Source organism: Cyclopterus lumpus, chromosome 11, assembly GCF_009769545.1.
Source record: "Cyclopterus lumpus isolate fCycLum1 chromosome 11, fCycLum1.pri, whole genome shotgun sequence".
Classification (NCBI taxonomy): Eukaryota; Metazoa; Chordata; class Actinopteri; order Perciformes; family Cyclopteridae; genus Cyclopterus; species Cyclopterus lumpus.
Window position 1 is genome coordinate 3,441,248 of NC_046976.1, and position 12,434 is coordinate 3,453,681.

The following is a 12,434-nucleotide window of genomic DNA, read 5'->3' on the forward strand; positions in this document are numbered from 1 at the left end:
ATCCGGAGGGAAATTGCTGTCCAGTAGTTGCAATACAAAGTTGGAAGAATGCAAATATAAATATTGCCCTCTGATCTCAATCTAACAACACGAATGCTTGGCAGCATGCATTATTTAGCATATGACTAGAATTCGTGAATCTTTTAGACCTTCAGTTAAAAGATAAATAATTAGCACAATGTGCTTCTGATCTAACATGCCTCAGCATCTTGAAGGTGGTTGAGTCCTGATAATGTATTAGTGACAATGTCACAGACTTCACTTCCTGTCATGAAGCACTGCGGTAAATAGGAAGTTCTGTTTATCAAATACAGAGGGAACAAGAGAGGAAGCCACACTTAGTGCCAACAGGCTCAGCAGAAAAGAGACAAGAGAAGCTGTTCCCCCTCATGTCTGCAACATGAAGCTGGTTTTAATTGTGCTGCTAAGCTGTCTGTGCCAAGGTATTGTGTTCACTTTTATACATTTATAAACTTGATATGTACACATGATTCACAAATTGTTTGTTCTGCTCTGAGGAGTGAAACTAAACCAAAACTAAACCGCATTTCTTTTGGTTTTTATAAACTTGCATTTATATTTAATGCTATTTTTCCAAATGTGTAAACTATGCACATACATTTTAAATTGGAACCATACTGAAACTGAAATATGTTGAAATATTGTTGTCAGTGTCTATCTACACGGACAAGAAAACTGGCAAAAGTATTGTGAAGTTGGCTTTACCTTATTCAGTGTATTTCTGAAGAAAAGCAGGAGCTTCTGTACATATCTTTGGTCCAATTATAGTTGTTCTTATTTAGGTTTGTAAGTTTACAAAAGCCTTAGAAAATGTTTTGAAGTCAAATGACGTTAAAATTAATTTAAAAAAAGATGGAAACAGATAAATAGAGTAATTCTTTTAATTATTTGTCAAATTCTCATTTTCAACAAAGTTTATCCGGAAATTGCTCAAACACAATTTCTAAAACTGGAGCCTTTGTCGAAACTCTACACACAAAAACAGAGAAACAAAATAAAAACAACTTGCGTATCTTGGAAAAGCAAGAATTTTTACAACGTAACACACGAAACCCCAAACAAATAGTTATTTCCACATGCCCACTACACACTGATATCTACATTCCTCTCACTCATCTATTGAGGTGCACAACAGAGAGCAAACCTTATTTCTAGTGTTTTATACCTCTGATTTCTAAGCGATCTAATTGGGTTTTCAGATGTGCATTCTGACAACATCTATCCGCTGGCTGAAACACAAAAGTCAGACATTTGGTCACGCGGTTCTTCATCAACAGGCCTATGGCCGACACACGTGTAGCTCGTACAGGCCTGATGCTCTCAGTGACACTGGCGGTGAACGTTAATGAGTCTTTTCCTATCTTCATTTCAGCTTTGCTGAACTCATCCACTCAAACAGAGCCTACTGATGTCCAGGTGACAGCAGAGGGAAATAATACAAGATGGATTAAACAAGAGGAATTCCACAGTAAGCTACGATTCCTTCTGCAGTGTAAATGTGTTGTACTTTAGGAGGACAATCTTTCTCTGGCTCCCTGTGTCTGTCAAACACACAGTTAGAATACATGTTTGTACTGTTGGGGTCCAGAACCAGAATAAACACTTATTGCAGAGAATGTATGAATATCCTTGCTCTTATTGTCACAGGATGTGGGCTGACCTGAAAACGTGTCATCTCTGTTGTATTGTGCAGGTGCAAATGAAACTGGGAGATAGCGAAGCCGTTTCTCTCCCACGCAGACAACTGGTTTGCTCTGCCAGAGACCGTTGCTGCTGCTATGTCTGTGCAGCCGTGTGCTCCACTGCACACCCTCGGTCACACATGCTTTGTGTGTGTGTGTCTGTGTGTGTGTTTATGTGGGTATGATCATTTGAGTTGTCTGTTAGCTCGTCCAGCACTTATGCCTTGTATAGCGCTGTTAGCACTGTTAGCACTGCTAGAACTGTTAGCGCTGTTAGCTGTGAGCCACCTGCTCAGCCGTTGCCATTTTTTGAGCCATTGAGAGATTTAAAAATTACAATTAATATGAAGGTGAGTGTTAGTGTAAGGAAACAAAAACAAAACAGTAAACAGTAAAACTAAATTGGCATTTTCATTTTTATATTGTATAAGTGGTTGCTCTTCAAACGAGTAATCCCTCGATCAGAGCACGTGGTTCGGTGTGTTTGATGTTGTGTGGCCTACCGACACGGCCCATCTTGCGTACAACGTCCTGGTGCTGGAGTTAAAGGAGCACCAAACGTGTATTAATCCGCTGTTGAAAATAGTCCCCAACGAATGGTCTATTTCCTCCTGTTTGAGTAAAGCGTCGCATAAACTACAGTGCCCCGCTGTTTTGGCAAATAACAAAGCTTTTACAGAAACAAAACTATGTTTATGTGTGACACATCATTACATATTTACTTCTGAAGACATACAGGGGAAAGAAGTCTGAAATTATTGACAACTTGACCAGAATAAAAGAACACTAATTGATACTTATGTTGGAATGATGCCGACATAAGTCATTTTCTGGGTCTGCCTCTGTCCTCAGGTGACCCTTACATCCACAGCCTCGCTGGTAAATGCCGCTGGAAACTGAGGATGCGTGGAAACCGGAGCGGTGATGTGGTGGCATTGCCAGCCGTCTCTCCAGATGTGCTGGTCGAACAGATGTGTCAGGATCTGGACTGCGGCAGCGTCTATCATGTGAATAGAACCAGCTCCCCTCCCAATGCCCGCTGCTTTCACGACTGCTTGTACCGAGATGGTCGCTTGCAGAACTGTTCACAGAGTGTGGGAGGGAACTGCACTGTGATTGCCGAAGCAATTTGTGGTGGGTTTTTTCTAAATATATATTTTTAATATAATATTTGTCAGCAGTGCCATCTTTTCCTGGTCGGTATCGCCCATCGGGTTGATACCGACTCAAATAGCCGGATCGGGTATCGGTCTTGTTTCTGTTTTTACCAATTTGTTGGTGAATTTCAAAGGTTCACAGGCAGGAAGGACCCAAATGCAGACTCAGATAAGATGCAGTATTTTAATACACAGAGAAATACACATGAAAGGATGGAGGTAACGAGGGGCCGGTGGAGGCGGGGCTGATGAGCAACAGGTGAAACTCATGAGGGCGGGGCAGACAAACACACAGGTGGAGAGAAACAAAGGCAGGAAGTGAAACCAGACATTAGTTTCCCGTTTTAGTTGAAAATCCTCTCCTCTTGTCTGGTTGAAAAATAAAGTTGTTTCAATGTAAAAAAAACCTTGGTTTGTAATTAATAATTTTACTTTGTGTAAGTGTTTTAATTACTTTAGTGTAAAGTAAAAATCTTTGCTTTCATGCAATACAAAATATTAGGTTTTTCCAAATTAAAAAATTAAGTTGTACCAAAGTGAACAAATTTACTTTATAATAAATAATAATTTTACTTTGTATGAATGTCATTTATTTACTTTATATTTAATCAAAATTTTAGGTTTCAACCAAATCAAAAATATAATTTGAGAAAAACTAATAAATTTACTTGTAACAAATTAGAGTGATTTTTTTAGGTTAGTCCAACGTATCATTTTTTTCAGTGTGTAAAAAAAAAACGTAGGACTGAAACCATGCTGCAACATGATATATAATCTGTGTCATTAAACTGTATATAATATATAGAATTATTATTATGAAATGGCCCTTTTTGCATAATGAGTATACTGCTGGGATAGTGTGTGTACTTTCACTTTATTTCTACATTATTTGTTATACTGTACTTTTACTGCTGATAAAGATATCAAACACTACTTATTTCACCACTGCACAATTGTGTGTATGTGTACGGATAAGTACATAAATAAGCTAAATAAATAAAGCCTTTCTAGATCATCAGTCCAATCAGATGTTATTTTCTTTATTGATTCCTTCATTGATCCACTTTAAAATCCAGTGATAAAAGTTGGATACATGTACTTATTTCCATTCTTCTTTGGTTCAATTGCTGTAAATCCTGTCGAATAAACTGTCATAAAACTATTTCCCTGGCTACCTCAGCCCTTCGTCATACACAGTGACAGAAGATGACGGCAGGATCTTGTCCTTCTCTTGTCCTGCTCAGGCCACCAGGCTGTGCGGCTGGCAGGAGGGCCAGACCGCTGCGCCGGGCGGGTGGAGCTGTGGAGAGACGGGAGGTGGGGCACCGTGTGCGACGACCAGTGGGACCTGCGGGACGCCGACGTGGTGTGCGCCCAGCTCGGCTGCGGCTACGCCCTCAGTGTGACGGGACAGGGCGGCTCCTTCCCCCCGGGCAGGGGACCGGTCCACCTGGACGAGCTGAACTGTACCGGCAGAGAGGAGAACCTGTGGGCCTGTCCGGCCGCACAGGACGAGCCCGACTGCGGACACAAAGAAGACGCTGGGGTCGTATGCTCAGGTAACAACATCATATTCATATAGGTCTACTGAAAAAATACCTGATTGGAAAGATAAATAGAAAAAAAATCGGATTAAAAAGTGAAACGCTTGGATGGAGATAGTATAGACCTGAAGTGGAAACTTGTCTTTCATGGCATTTATTTGATGAGAATTATTAAAAAAAATACATGCACATGAATTAGTATTCCAGATATTTGGTCATAACCCAAATTATTCAAATTAGTTGCAAATATATAATGTGGTGTCTGTTGATAATAATGCTGCTAATTGATGTCATAGATGAAAAGATCTCCAAAGGGAATACTTCTTCGATGGCCAAAGCATCCAATAGTTGTCGAGGCATTTCATTGAAAACCACGAATGTGAACCTCATGGTGGCACAAGAGGAAAAGATAAGGGACCGTCAGAGTAAGGGGGGTTCATCCTCTGGGGAAAATGAATGTCTGACCAAAGTTCTATGGCAAACTATATAATTGTAGTTAAGATATAGACTGACGATATTGTTTTTTGAAGGACAATAAAATGTACTGTACTGTAAAATACCCAACTCGTGGAGGTTATACATGTAAAATGTAAACGACCCTCACGTTGATAAAATCGTGTCCTCAGTGTCCCCGATGACAAAGTCCTAATCTGCCCACTAGGGGATCTTTCTCTCAACATTGACTGAGGGCACAGAATGCCATACATATTTATTTTACATATATTTATTAACAGCGTCTGTGTCTCTGCAGAGATGAGAGCGGTCCGACTGACTGGGGGTCTGGACCGATGCTCTGGTAAAGTGGAGGTCCACCGCAATGGCCGCTGGGGCACCGTGTGTGATAACTGCTGGAACAAGAACATGGCCTCCGTGGTGTGCTCCATGCTGCGGTGCGGTGCCGAGCCGCAGAAGTACTCTCAGTTTCTTCCTCCTCTCGCCCTCAACGACGGGCCGTTGTGGTTCTATCTATGCGATCGAAACGTGCAGACTCTGTGGCAGTGCATGGAGTTCGTCAACCAAACGCACCTGTGCATGTCCTCAAAGGCATCCGGGGTCATCTGTAATGGTGAGTGACACCGGGAAGTGGGTCTTCCCCCAACAGCAACAGGAATACAGGTTTCGTTGCATTGGCTTCGTAGAAGGCAACGAGACTTGATGTCGTGGCTTAGACAAAACAGGCAGATGTGGAAATGCCAGGTTTGGCTGAAACATTAAATCATATTTTACTTTTCGGCTTCTTTAAAATAACCAAAGCAGGAGTCAAAAGCACCTGTGAACATGTATTGTATTCATTTAATACAGATGTGTGTAACCAGTACATTGTGAGCTCTTGTCTATAAATGATGTTTTTATTTCATTATTTGACTTTTTCCCAATTAATAAATAGCTGGTGATATGCAGATACCTTTAAATTATGTTTTCATCAAAGCTACTGTATATTCCAAGAGTGACACAAGTCTAAAAGAACTATGTAATTCATCTTGAGCTCAATCTGCGTATGTAAATAAAACAAAGTGAATAATTCTCCTAATGTGTCCGCTCCCATCCAGATTGTGTTGAACTTGAAATCTAACATTGTTGTCCTGCAGGTTCCCTCGGGTTTCCGGCAGCCACCACCACCACCACCACCACCACAAATGCAACTGTATTGACCAGTTGGACGACTGGTAAATATTTAATCTTTTTATCTTATTTAAAATAGACAGATATCACTTTAAATATCCTTTCACGTATTTAAGAGGGTAAGTAGGACAACACAATATGTCGTTCAGACAAACACATACTATAACCAACCAATGTAACTACCAGAAAGAACGAGATTGTGTATGATGTGTATTTTTTTCTTTTTCTTTGTGTTCATACCAAAAGGAGCCACCTCAGTCGTTCGTGCTGAAGACTCCCACTTCCCGTCTCCAGAGCTCCTCAGCACCATCACTCTGGCTCTCCTCCTGCTCGTGGTTCTCATCATAAACTCGGTGCTCTGCTGCCATTACAGAAGACGGCACGGTTGGTTCTCCTCTCCTCCGTCGGTGCTACATTCTCACTCCTCTTGTCTGGACAGCTGCTTGGGATTTGAGTTCCTCGACACGGGATTTACAATCACTCCTAGAATCTAGAAGGATAAGATGTGAACTACATCAGTGGAATCAAATTTGAATATTACGTGGTCTCAGTTCCAGACAGCTTGTTCTCTACATGAGATTTAACCTTTTAAAAAACAACTTATTCTTTAGGCCTCTAAAAAGGGTGTATCTCCTCTACCACAAAGGCTATTTGAATACTGTTATAATAAAGGCAACCCATGTGTGCTTTTGTTCAGATGTGTAAATATTAGTATATATGTTACTGGTTAAGCGTAAATAAAGATGAAACACAGCAAAAATAGAAGTTTCAGGTTCGCCTAGGAAAAAAAAGGATGCAGAGCAAAGGTCAAACACACTCAGATCGTAGCACAATATGTGAACAGTCTCTGCAAAGTTTGACTTTGAAAAAGTGAAGCAGAACAAAGTTAGAGAGGTTTTAGTACAGATACATTATGCAAAATGGACATTTGGGCATCAACTGTGCAATTTGAATTTTCTCATGTACCAAACCATATATATATATATATATATATATATATATATATATATATATACCTTGTATATTACTTGTAGTGTTCAATACATCCACATACAGCAGTCTTTGGCTTTTTTTGTGAAAAGAATTGTTTTTCTTCTTCTAATCAACAAAGCTAAGCAGCATTTGCTGACTGTAAAGCGCTAAAGCGATTCATGTTGCTGTGTTCTTTGGCTCATATCTCGGTGATGCTTTGGTGCAGAAGGATTTTCTAAAGATGTTTAGAATCTGTGTTAAATCCTCTTGCTCTTTGCTATCTGGCTTTTTCTGATAGCAGCGAGCTACGGATTGCTAGTTCTGAAAACGTGTTGAGTGGGCTGATTCCTGACAAAATTATGATTATGATATTTTAATAATCATTTTAGTTGTTGTTTGAGTTGTGTTGAAATGGCTTACTAATTATTGTAGCCCAAATTCTGTTGTTTAATTTGATGTATAACGTCAATATATTTGCTCATGTTTATTGTAAGTTTTTACATAGTTTAACCATAATGTGTCAATTTCACCCCATAAGGGGGGGCAAGGTTTTTAAAAGAAATGAAAAATATGTTGCACAACCTTTCTTTAGTATACTTTCTAATGCTACAGACATGTTTGCCTTCATTTATTTAATTTAGGTGGTAGAGGAGCATTTTTATCTTTTTTAAATTAAATTCAGAATGTCTTTTTTTCAAGAATCTTTTTTTCTGAAATATTTGTGTATATACATATATACAGCTTTATATAAACAAGTGAGCAGTTAATTGACTTTTCTGTGGAAATAAATCCCAGATACAGACACAAAGTATTGTTCAAAGAAGAGTATTTTTTTGTCTTTAAAAAGGTCTTAGAGGATCTTAAATCTCAACGACAAACAACAACAGACCGTATTCCAGTTTTTCAAAGCACTGCACATGTAATTTGAACCCATCTCTTCAGTATTCTTCTGACCCGACAGCAGGAGTTAGATGAGCCAATAATGATCTTCATCCTCCTTCACAGCGTTCTGGCTCCAGCACACTCGCTCCAGCCCACGACCGATCTCCGAACATCATCACAACAGCTACCAAGGCGCCGTCGACCTCGTCAATGTCACTCCCCAACCACTGCAGACAGAAGGTCAGTGGCCCAACATTCCCAAGAATATGATAAATAAGAAAACTATCCCTTGGGTATTAACACAACTTGTACTTTTCTTTTTTTAAGACCTTACATATATATATATATATATATATATATATATATATATATATATATATATATATATATATATATATATATATTTGTTCATATAGATGCATCGTAGTTGTTTCACCAAGTTGTTTAACTTTTCTTGCGTTTGTCTCAAAAAGTCCTCTCCAATCCCAGGCATTTTTGGACCCAGCTAAGTAGCGTTGACAGCACGTCAGTAGATACAGACTATGAGCAGTATGAGACAAGCAATGAGCCGCCGGCCCCTTTATCAACCTTTCGGAGTGAGCTACTTTCTTTTAATTCCTTTTGAATTCATCCCTGTGTGTTTCTCATGTTTCTCGTCTTTGCCTGTGTTGAGATGTTCTCTCGCTGAGGCGCTGCATTTAGCGGTTGCATCTGCCCTGCATATGTGTGTGTGTGTGTGTGTGTGTGTGTGTGTGTGTGTGGTCGTTGCAGATCAGGGTTTGCTGTTTGCACGGCATGTTTGCAGGATGGCTTGTGATTAAAATGTGTGCATCATCCAGATTCTCAGAGGTACAGAGCAGACGTGAACCCTTTGATGAGGCCTTCAGGTCTCAAGAGCCTCTGTGAGGAACGTGAGTCACAGAAGATCAGTAACACTTTGCAGATGTCAAATACTATAATACTACTATTCTATTTGTTGTATATAGTGTGCATTTGCTATATATATATATATTTATTATTAACATGTTCCTATATTTCTTAATGCTTGTATATAATAGTAACTGACTTCCCCCTGAGGATAAATATTTTTTTATGAATCTGATTTTCACAAGAAATCAAAGAAATATTTCAAAGTTAGATTGGTTTGTCTCTGTGTTTATAAACACACCAAAAACACAAAGAGAATAACACACACATTTTGCCATAGAGATTTAACTATCATACTGATTATACAAAACATACATTTTTACTAAAATACTAATAAGTACATTAATTAATCTAATAAAAAGTACTTATAACTGTTGTAAACGTTTTTCTTTTACTATGTTTCAACAATGCCTGAACACTATTTCATACTTGCTGTTTCCAATACGCTCAAACACAAGTTCATTTGTTGGTTTTTGACAATTTCAGCATTTAAACACATAACTTGCTTCTAGTTACTGAAGCCTGTTAGCAACATTTAAACATTTTAATGATTTTAATAATTAAATGGGTTCTTTGTATTGTAATAAAAACGGTGGCATGGCAATCTGTAAATGAGCCTGTTGCTACTTTGAAATACCATGGTTTTGATTGATTGATTGAAAAATATATGGTATATATAAAACATCAATATATGTCCGGCCTCAAAAGGATAAAACACAATAAAGCCCAAGAGCTTATTTCCTTTGTAGTCTTTTTGACCATGGTAATAAATGCACAGTAGCATAGCAATACATTACATTTCCTTTCAACAAACATTAAGAACTTCTTGACAATTATTTATTTTTTTACCATAGAGCTAAATGATCCCTCTCACAAGAGATAAATCAGTTTATTTCTTATTTTTTTAAAATTATTATTATTAATGTTAAATACCATTTTTTATTTCCCAGCTCCTGAAGCCACAGAGGAAGTGATGGGAGTATTTACAAGCTACAACGGCGGCCCCGCGGCGGCCCACTGTGCCCGAGTGTCAAAGATCTCAGTGGACTCATTCGATACCTCCAGCACCTCCTCCGGGGAACGCTCCGACAACACAAACGACGGCTACGTCCTGGTCACCGCAGGTCACCACACTCATGCTTCCCTTCCACTAAGTTACCATAAAAAACAACTACGGAATTGGATACAATATTTTTTAATTAGTTGTATGAAAAAGCTCTTTACTTAAAGATGGACAGCGGCTAGCATATTCACACCGTTGTTATGTTACTTCCACTTCCAATGTGTGTGTTGGCAGCTGTTTATGTTATAATATTAAAGGAATAGTGGCTTATCGCTGCTGACGTTGTGATGAGAAGATCGATACCACTCTCATGTCTGCACACTAAATATGAAGCTACAGCCAGCTGGTGTATTTTGTTTACTCTGGACAGAACCTGGCCAGCTGTTTACATGTGTATTACTATGAGCTACGCTGCATGCTAAGCTAAGCTAACATGCCGCTAACTGTTGCTTCATATTCGCCATACATGACATGAGATCGCTACCAGATGTCTCTCGTAACTCTTTGCAAGAGAGTTAATTAACTAAACTATTACTTCAAGATTTAAATGACTACTAGTAGTAAATTGCATTGATACTAATTTAGCTTTTTAAATACAAGGTTCATATTTTTGTACAGTGTTACGCACGGCCTAGGGGAGCCGGAGTGTAGCATACGGACGGGTCTCCCCACCTCCCAAATTAGGACCAATGATGCAGTTTGTCCAATCACCTGCAATTAGAAGAAGGCACAAAACAAAGCAAAACATGTCATAGCCCCCCCCCCCCCCTCCCCCCTTTTACCCTGGGTCATAACATTAGTCCCTCCCTAAACTAAAGTGGGTTTTTGCAGCTTAGAGTCAAGAAAAACACACCCATGGCTAAGAGGTGGGAGGATAAGAAAGATGAAAGCCAACCTTGTCTCAAAAGCTTTCACAAAGTAAATGTCATCAGACAGAACATGTATCCCCTGTGCTCTCACGAAGGACAGATCCAGGACCGACCCAGTCTTCTGTCGCCAGCGACGCCCGTGACCCCTCAAAGCTCGTCTACGGCGAAGGTCAACTGAACAAGCAAGCGACCGACCTGCAGAATTCAGGTGAATGTCGCCAAACGGATATTACGCTCGTGTAAAAACGAGATCTGTAGCATTTGCTGATCTCTGTTATTGTCTGATCATTAGGTGACGAAGATGACGGTCCCATCTACTCCAACGTGAGCCACGACCAAGACTCTCCACCCGAGGACGACTACGATGACATCGACACCCCGCAGTAACCAGGGGGACGTATCTCAGAGACTAGAGAGTGGCACAGGAAGGAAGCATGCACTGTCACACCACGCTCCTGTTGGGAGGGAGGAAACCCAATGAGCATCCATTTAGTGGTTTACAGAATAGAATAAGTCTGTGCATTTAGGTTAGAAATCTACAAAACTAGAAATGGGTTACATTTTGGTTGAAACGTGTAAGTCTAGGTTAAATGTAACCGGCAACATTAACTCAATGAGTACACTTTATTGTGTGGAGCAGTCAACATTGAACTGCTGTTGATAAGTTAAACGTTTTTCATGACTGATGACTTTTTTTTTTGCCAGTCACAAGCACAAACTGTTTTGAAAGTCCTCACATGGTGCATTCAATGATGCTCAGACATCATTAAAGATGCCACTGACAGTTGGCTACGGAGGGCATTTTTGTCCTACATCTAACCCTGGAGTAAGAAAACGACGAGCACATATGATCGGGGTTCTGGTTCAGGGCTCTGCAGGCCGGTCATACTGGGAAACCTTCGTCTTGATCGACCTCCCATTTGTGCACAGGAGCACTCTCATGTCGAAACAGGGAAAGGCTTCTTTAAACTGGTCACTATTGCCTAAATATTATAAATGTTTGCATAAAAGGCCCCAGACCAAATGCACACAAAAGTACATGTCCTTATACTGTTGGCCATACAGTGTGTTTGCGACACATCGTCACAAGGTGGCACTATGAGCTTGTAAGTAACTAGAGAAGAAATGTCTGACTGGAGTGGAGCCTTTCATATAAACTACAAACAAACTTATGCCATCACATATTTGCCCAATAAATGTTATCCAGGCCATAAGACTTTTATCCAAATGCATATTTGTGCTAAGCGAGGGTCAAAAACAACGCTCCGTGAAAAGGCTTCTTTAGGGGAACTCTGGATCCTGATCGGGGGCCAACATAAACCAGCAGTGCGGTTCGAAACCAGACCTGGCAACACTCTTCTCGGTCCATTACGTCTGCAGCAGCTGCAGAGCATCAGCGCTTCCCCCTGATCCAAAGGGATGCCTTGAATCAAAGTGATGTCTTGTTTTGTCCAAGCAAATAAAGACAAACTGCGCCTCGAAAGCACCTGTGACACTTTTACTAGAGGGCGGCGGAGATGAAATCAGGGAGGGATGAGGATGGGACTGATAACCCAGCAGAATTGGGTGTTTTTTTCGGACTGGAAGGTATTTGGCACAGGAGGACGAGTGTGTGCCGGGGTGTGAGGAGGGTGCTGGGGTGGTGAAAGGGAGGAAGGCAGAGATAAAAACGTGTCTCAGAGAATCGTTTATTG

At 40.2% G+C, this 12,434-nt stretch overlaps 1 protein-coding gene across 2 annotated transcripts; it reads left to right on the forward strand.

Annotated features, from left to right (window-relative positions):
- Positions 1 to 333: 333 nt before the first annotated feature.
- Positions 334 to 12,223, forward strand: LOC117739437 (T-cell differentiation antigen CD6-like). Of its 2 annotated transcripts, XM_034545840.1 has the most exons (13): positions 334 to 443; positions 1,394 to 1,489; positions 2,556 to 2,837; positions 4,105 to 4,419; positions 5,156 to 5,470; positions 5,994 to 6,071; positions 6,274 to 6,411; positions 8,005 to 8,121; positions 8,355 to 8,477; positions 8,721 to 8,792; positions 9,759 to 9,932; positions 10,841 to 10,948; positions 11,033 to 12,223. In XM_034545840.1, exons 1-13 carry the CDS (start codon positions 401 to 403, stop codon positions 11,125 to 11,127), a joined length of 1,956 nt encoding a protein of 651 aa, XP_034401731.1. In that variant the 5' UTR covers positions 334 to 400; the 3' UTR covers positions 11,128 to 12,223. The 2 variants fall into 2 exon arrangements, with proteins under 2 accessions (XP_034401731.1, XP_034401732.1); XM_034545841.1 differs by lacking the exons at positions 334 to 443; positions 1,394 to 1,489 and adding an exon at positions 1,504 to 1,882.
- The last annotated feature ends 211 nt before the right edge of the window (positions 12,224 to 12,434 follow it).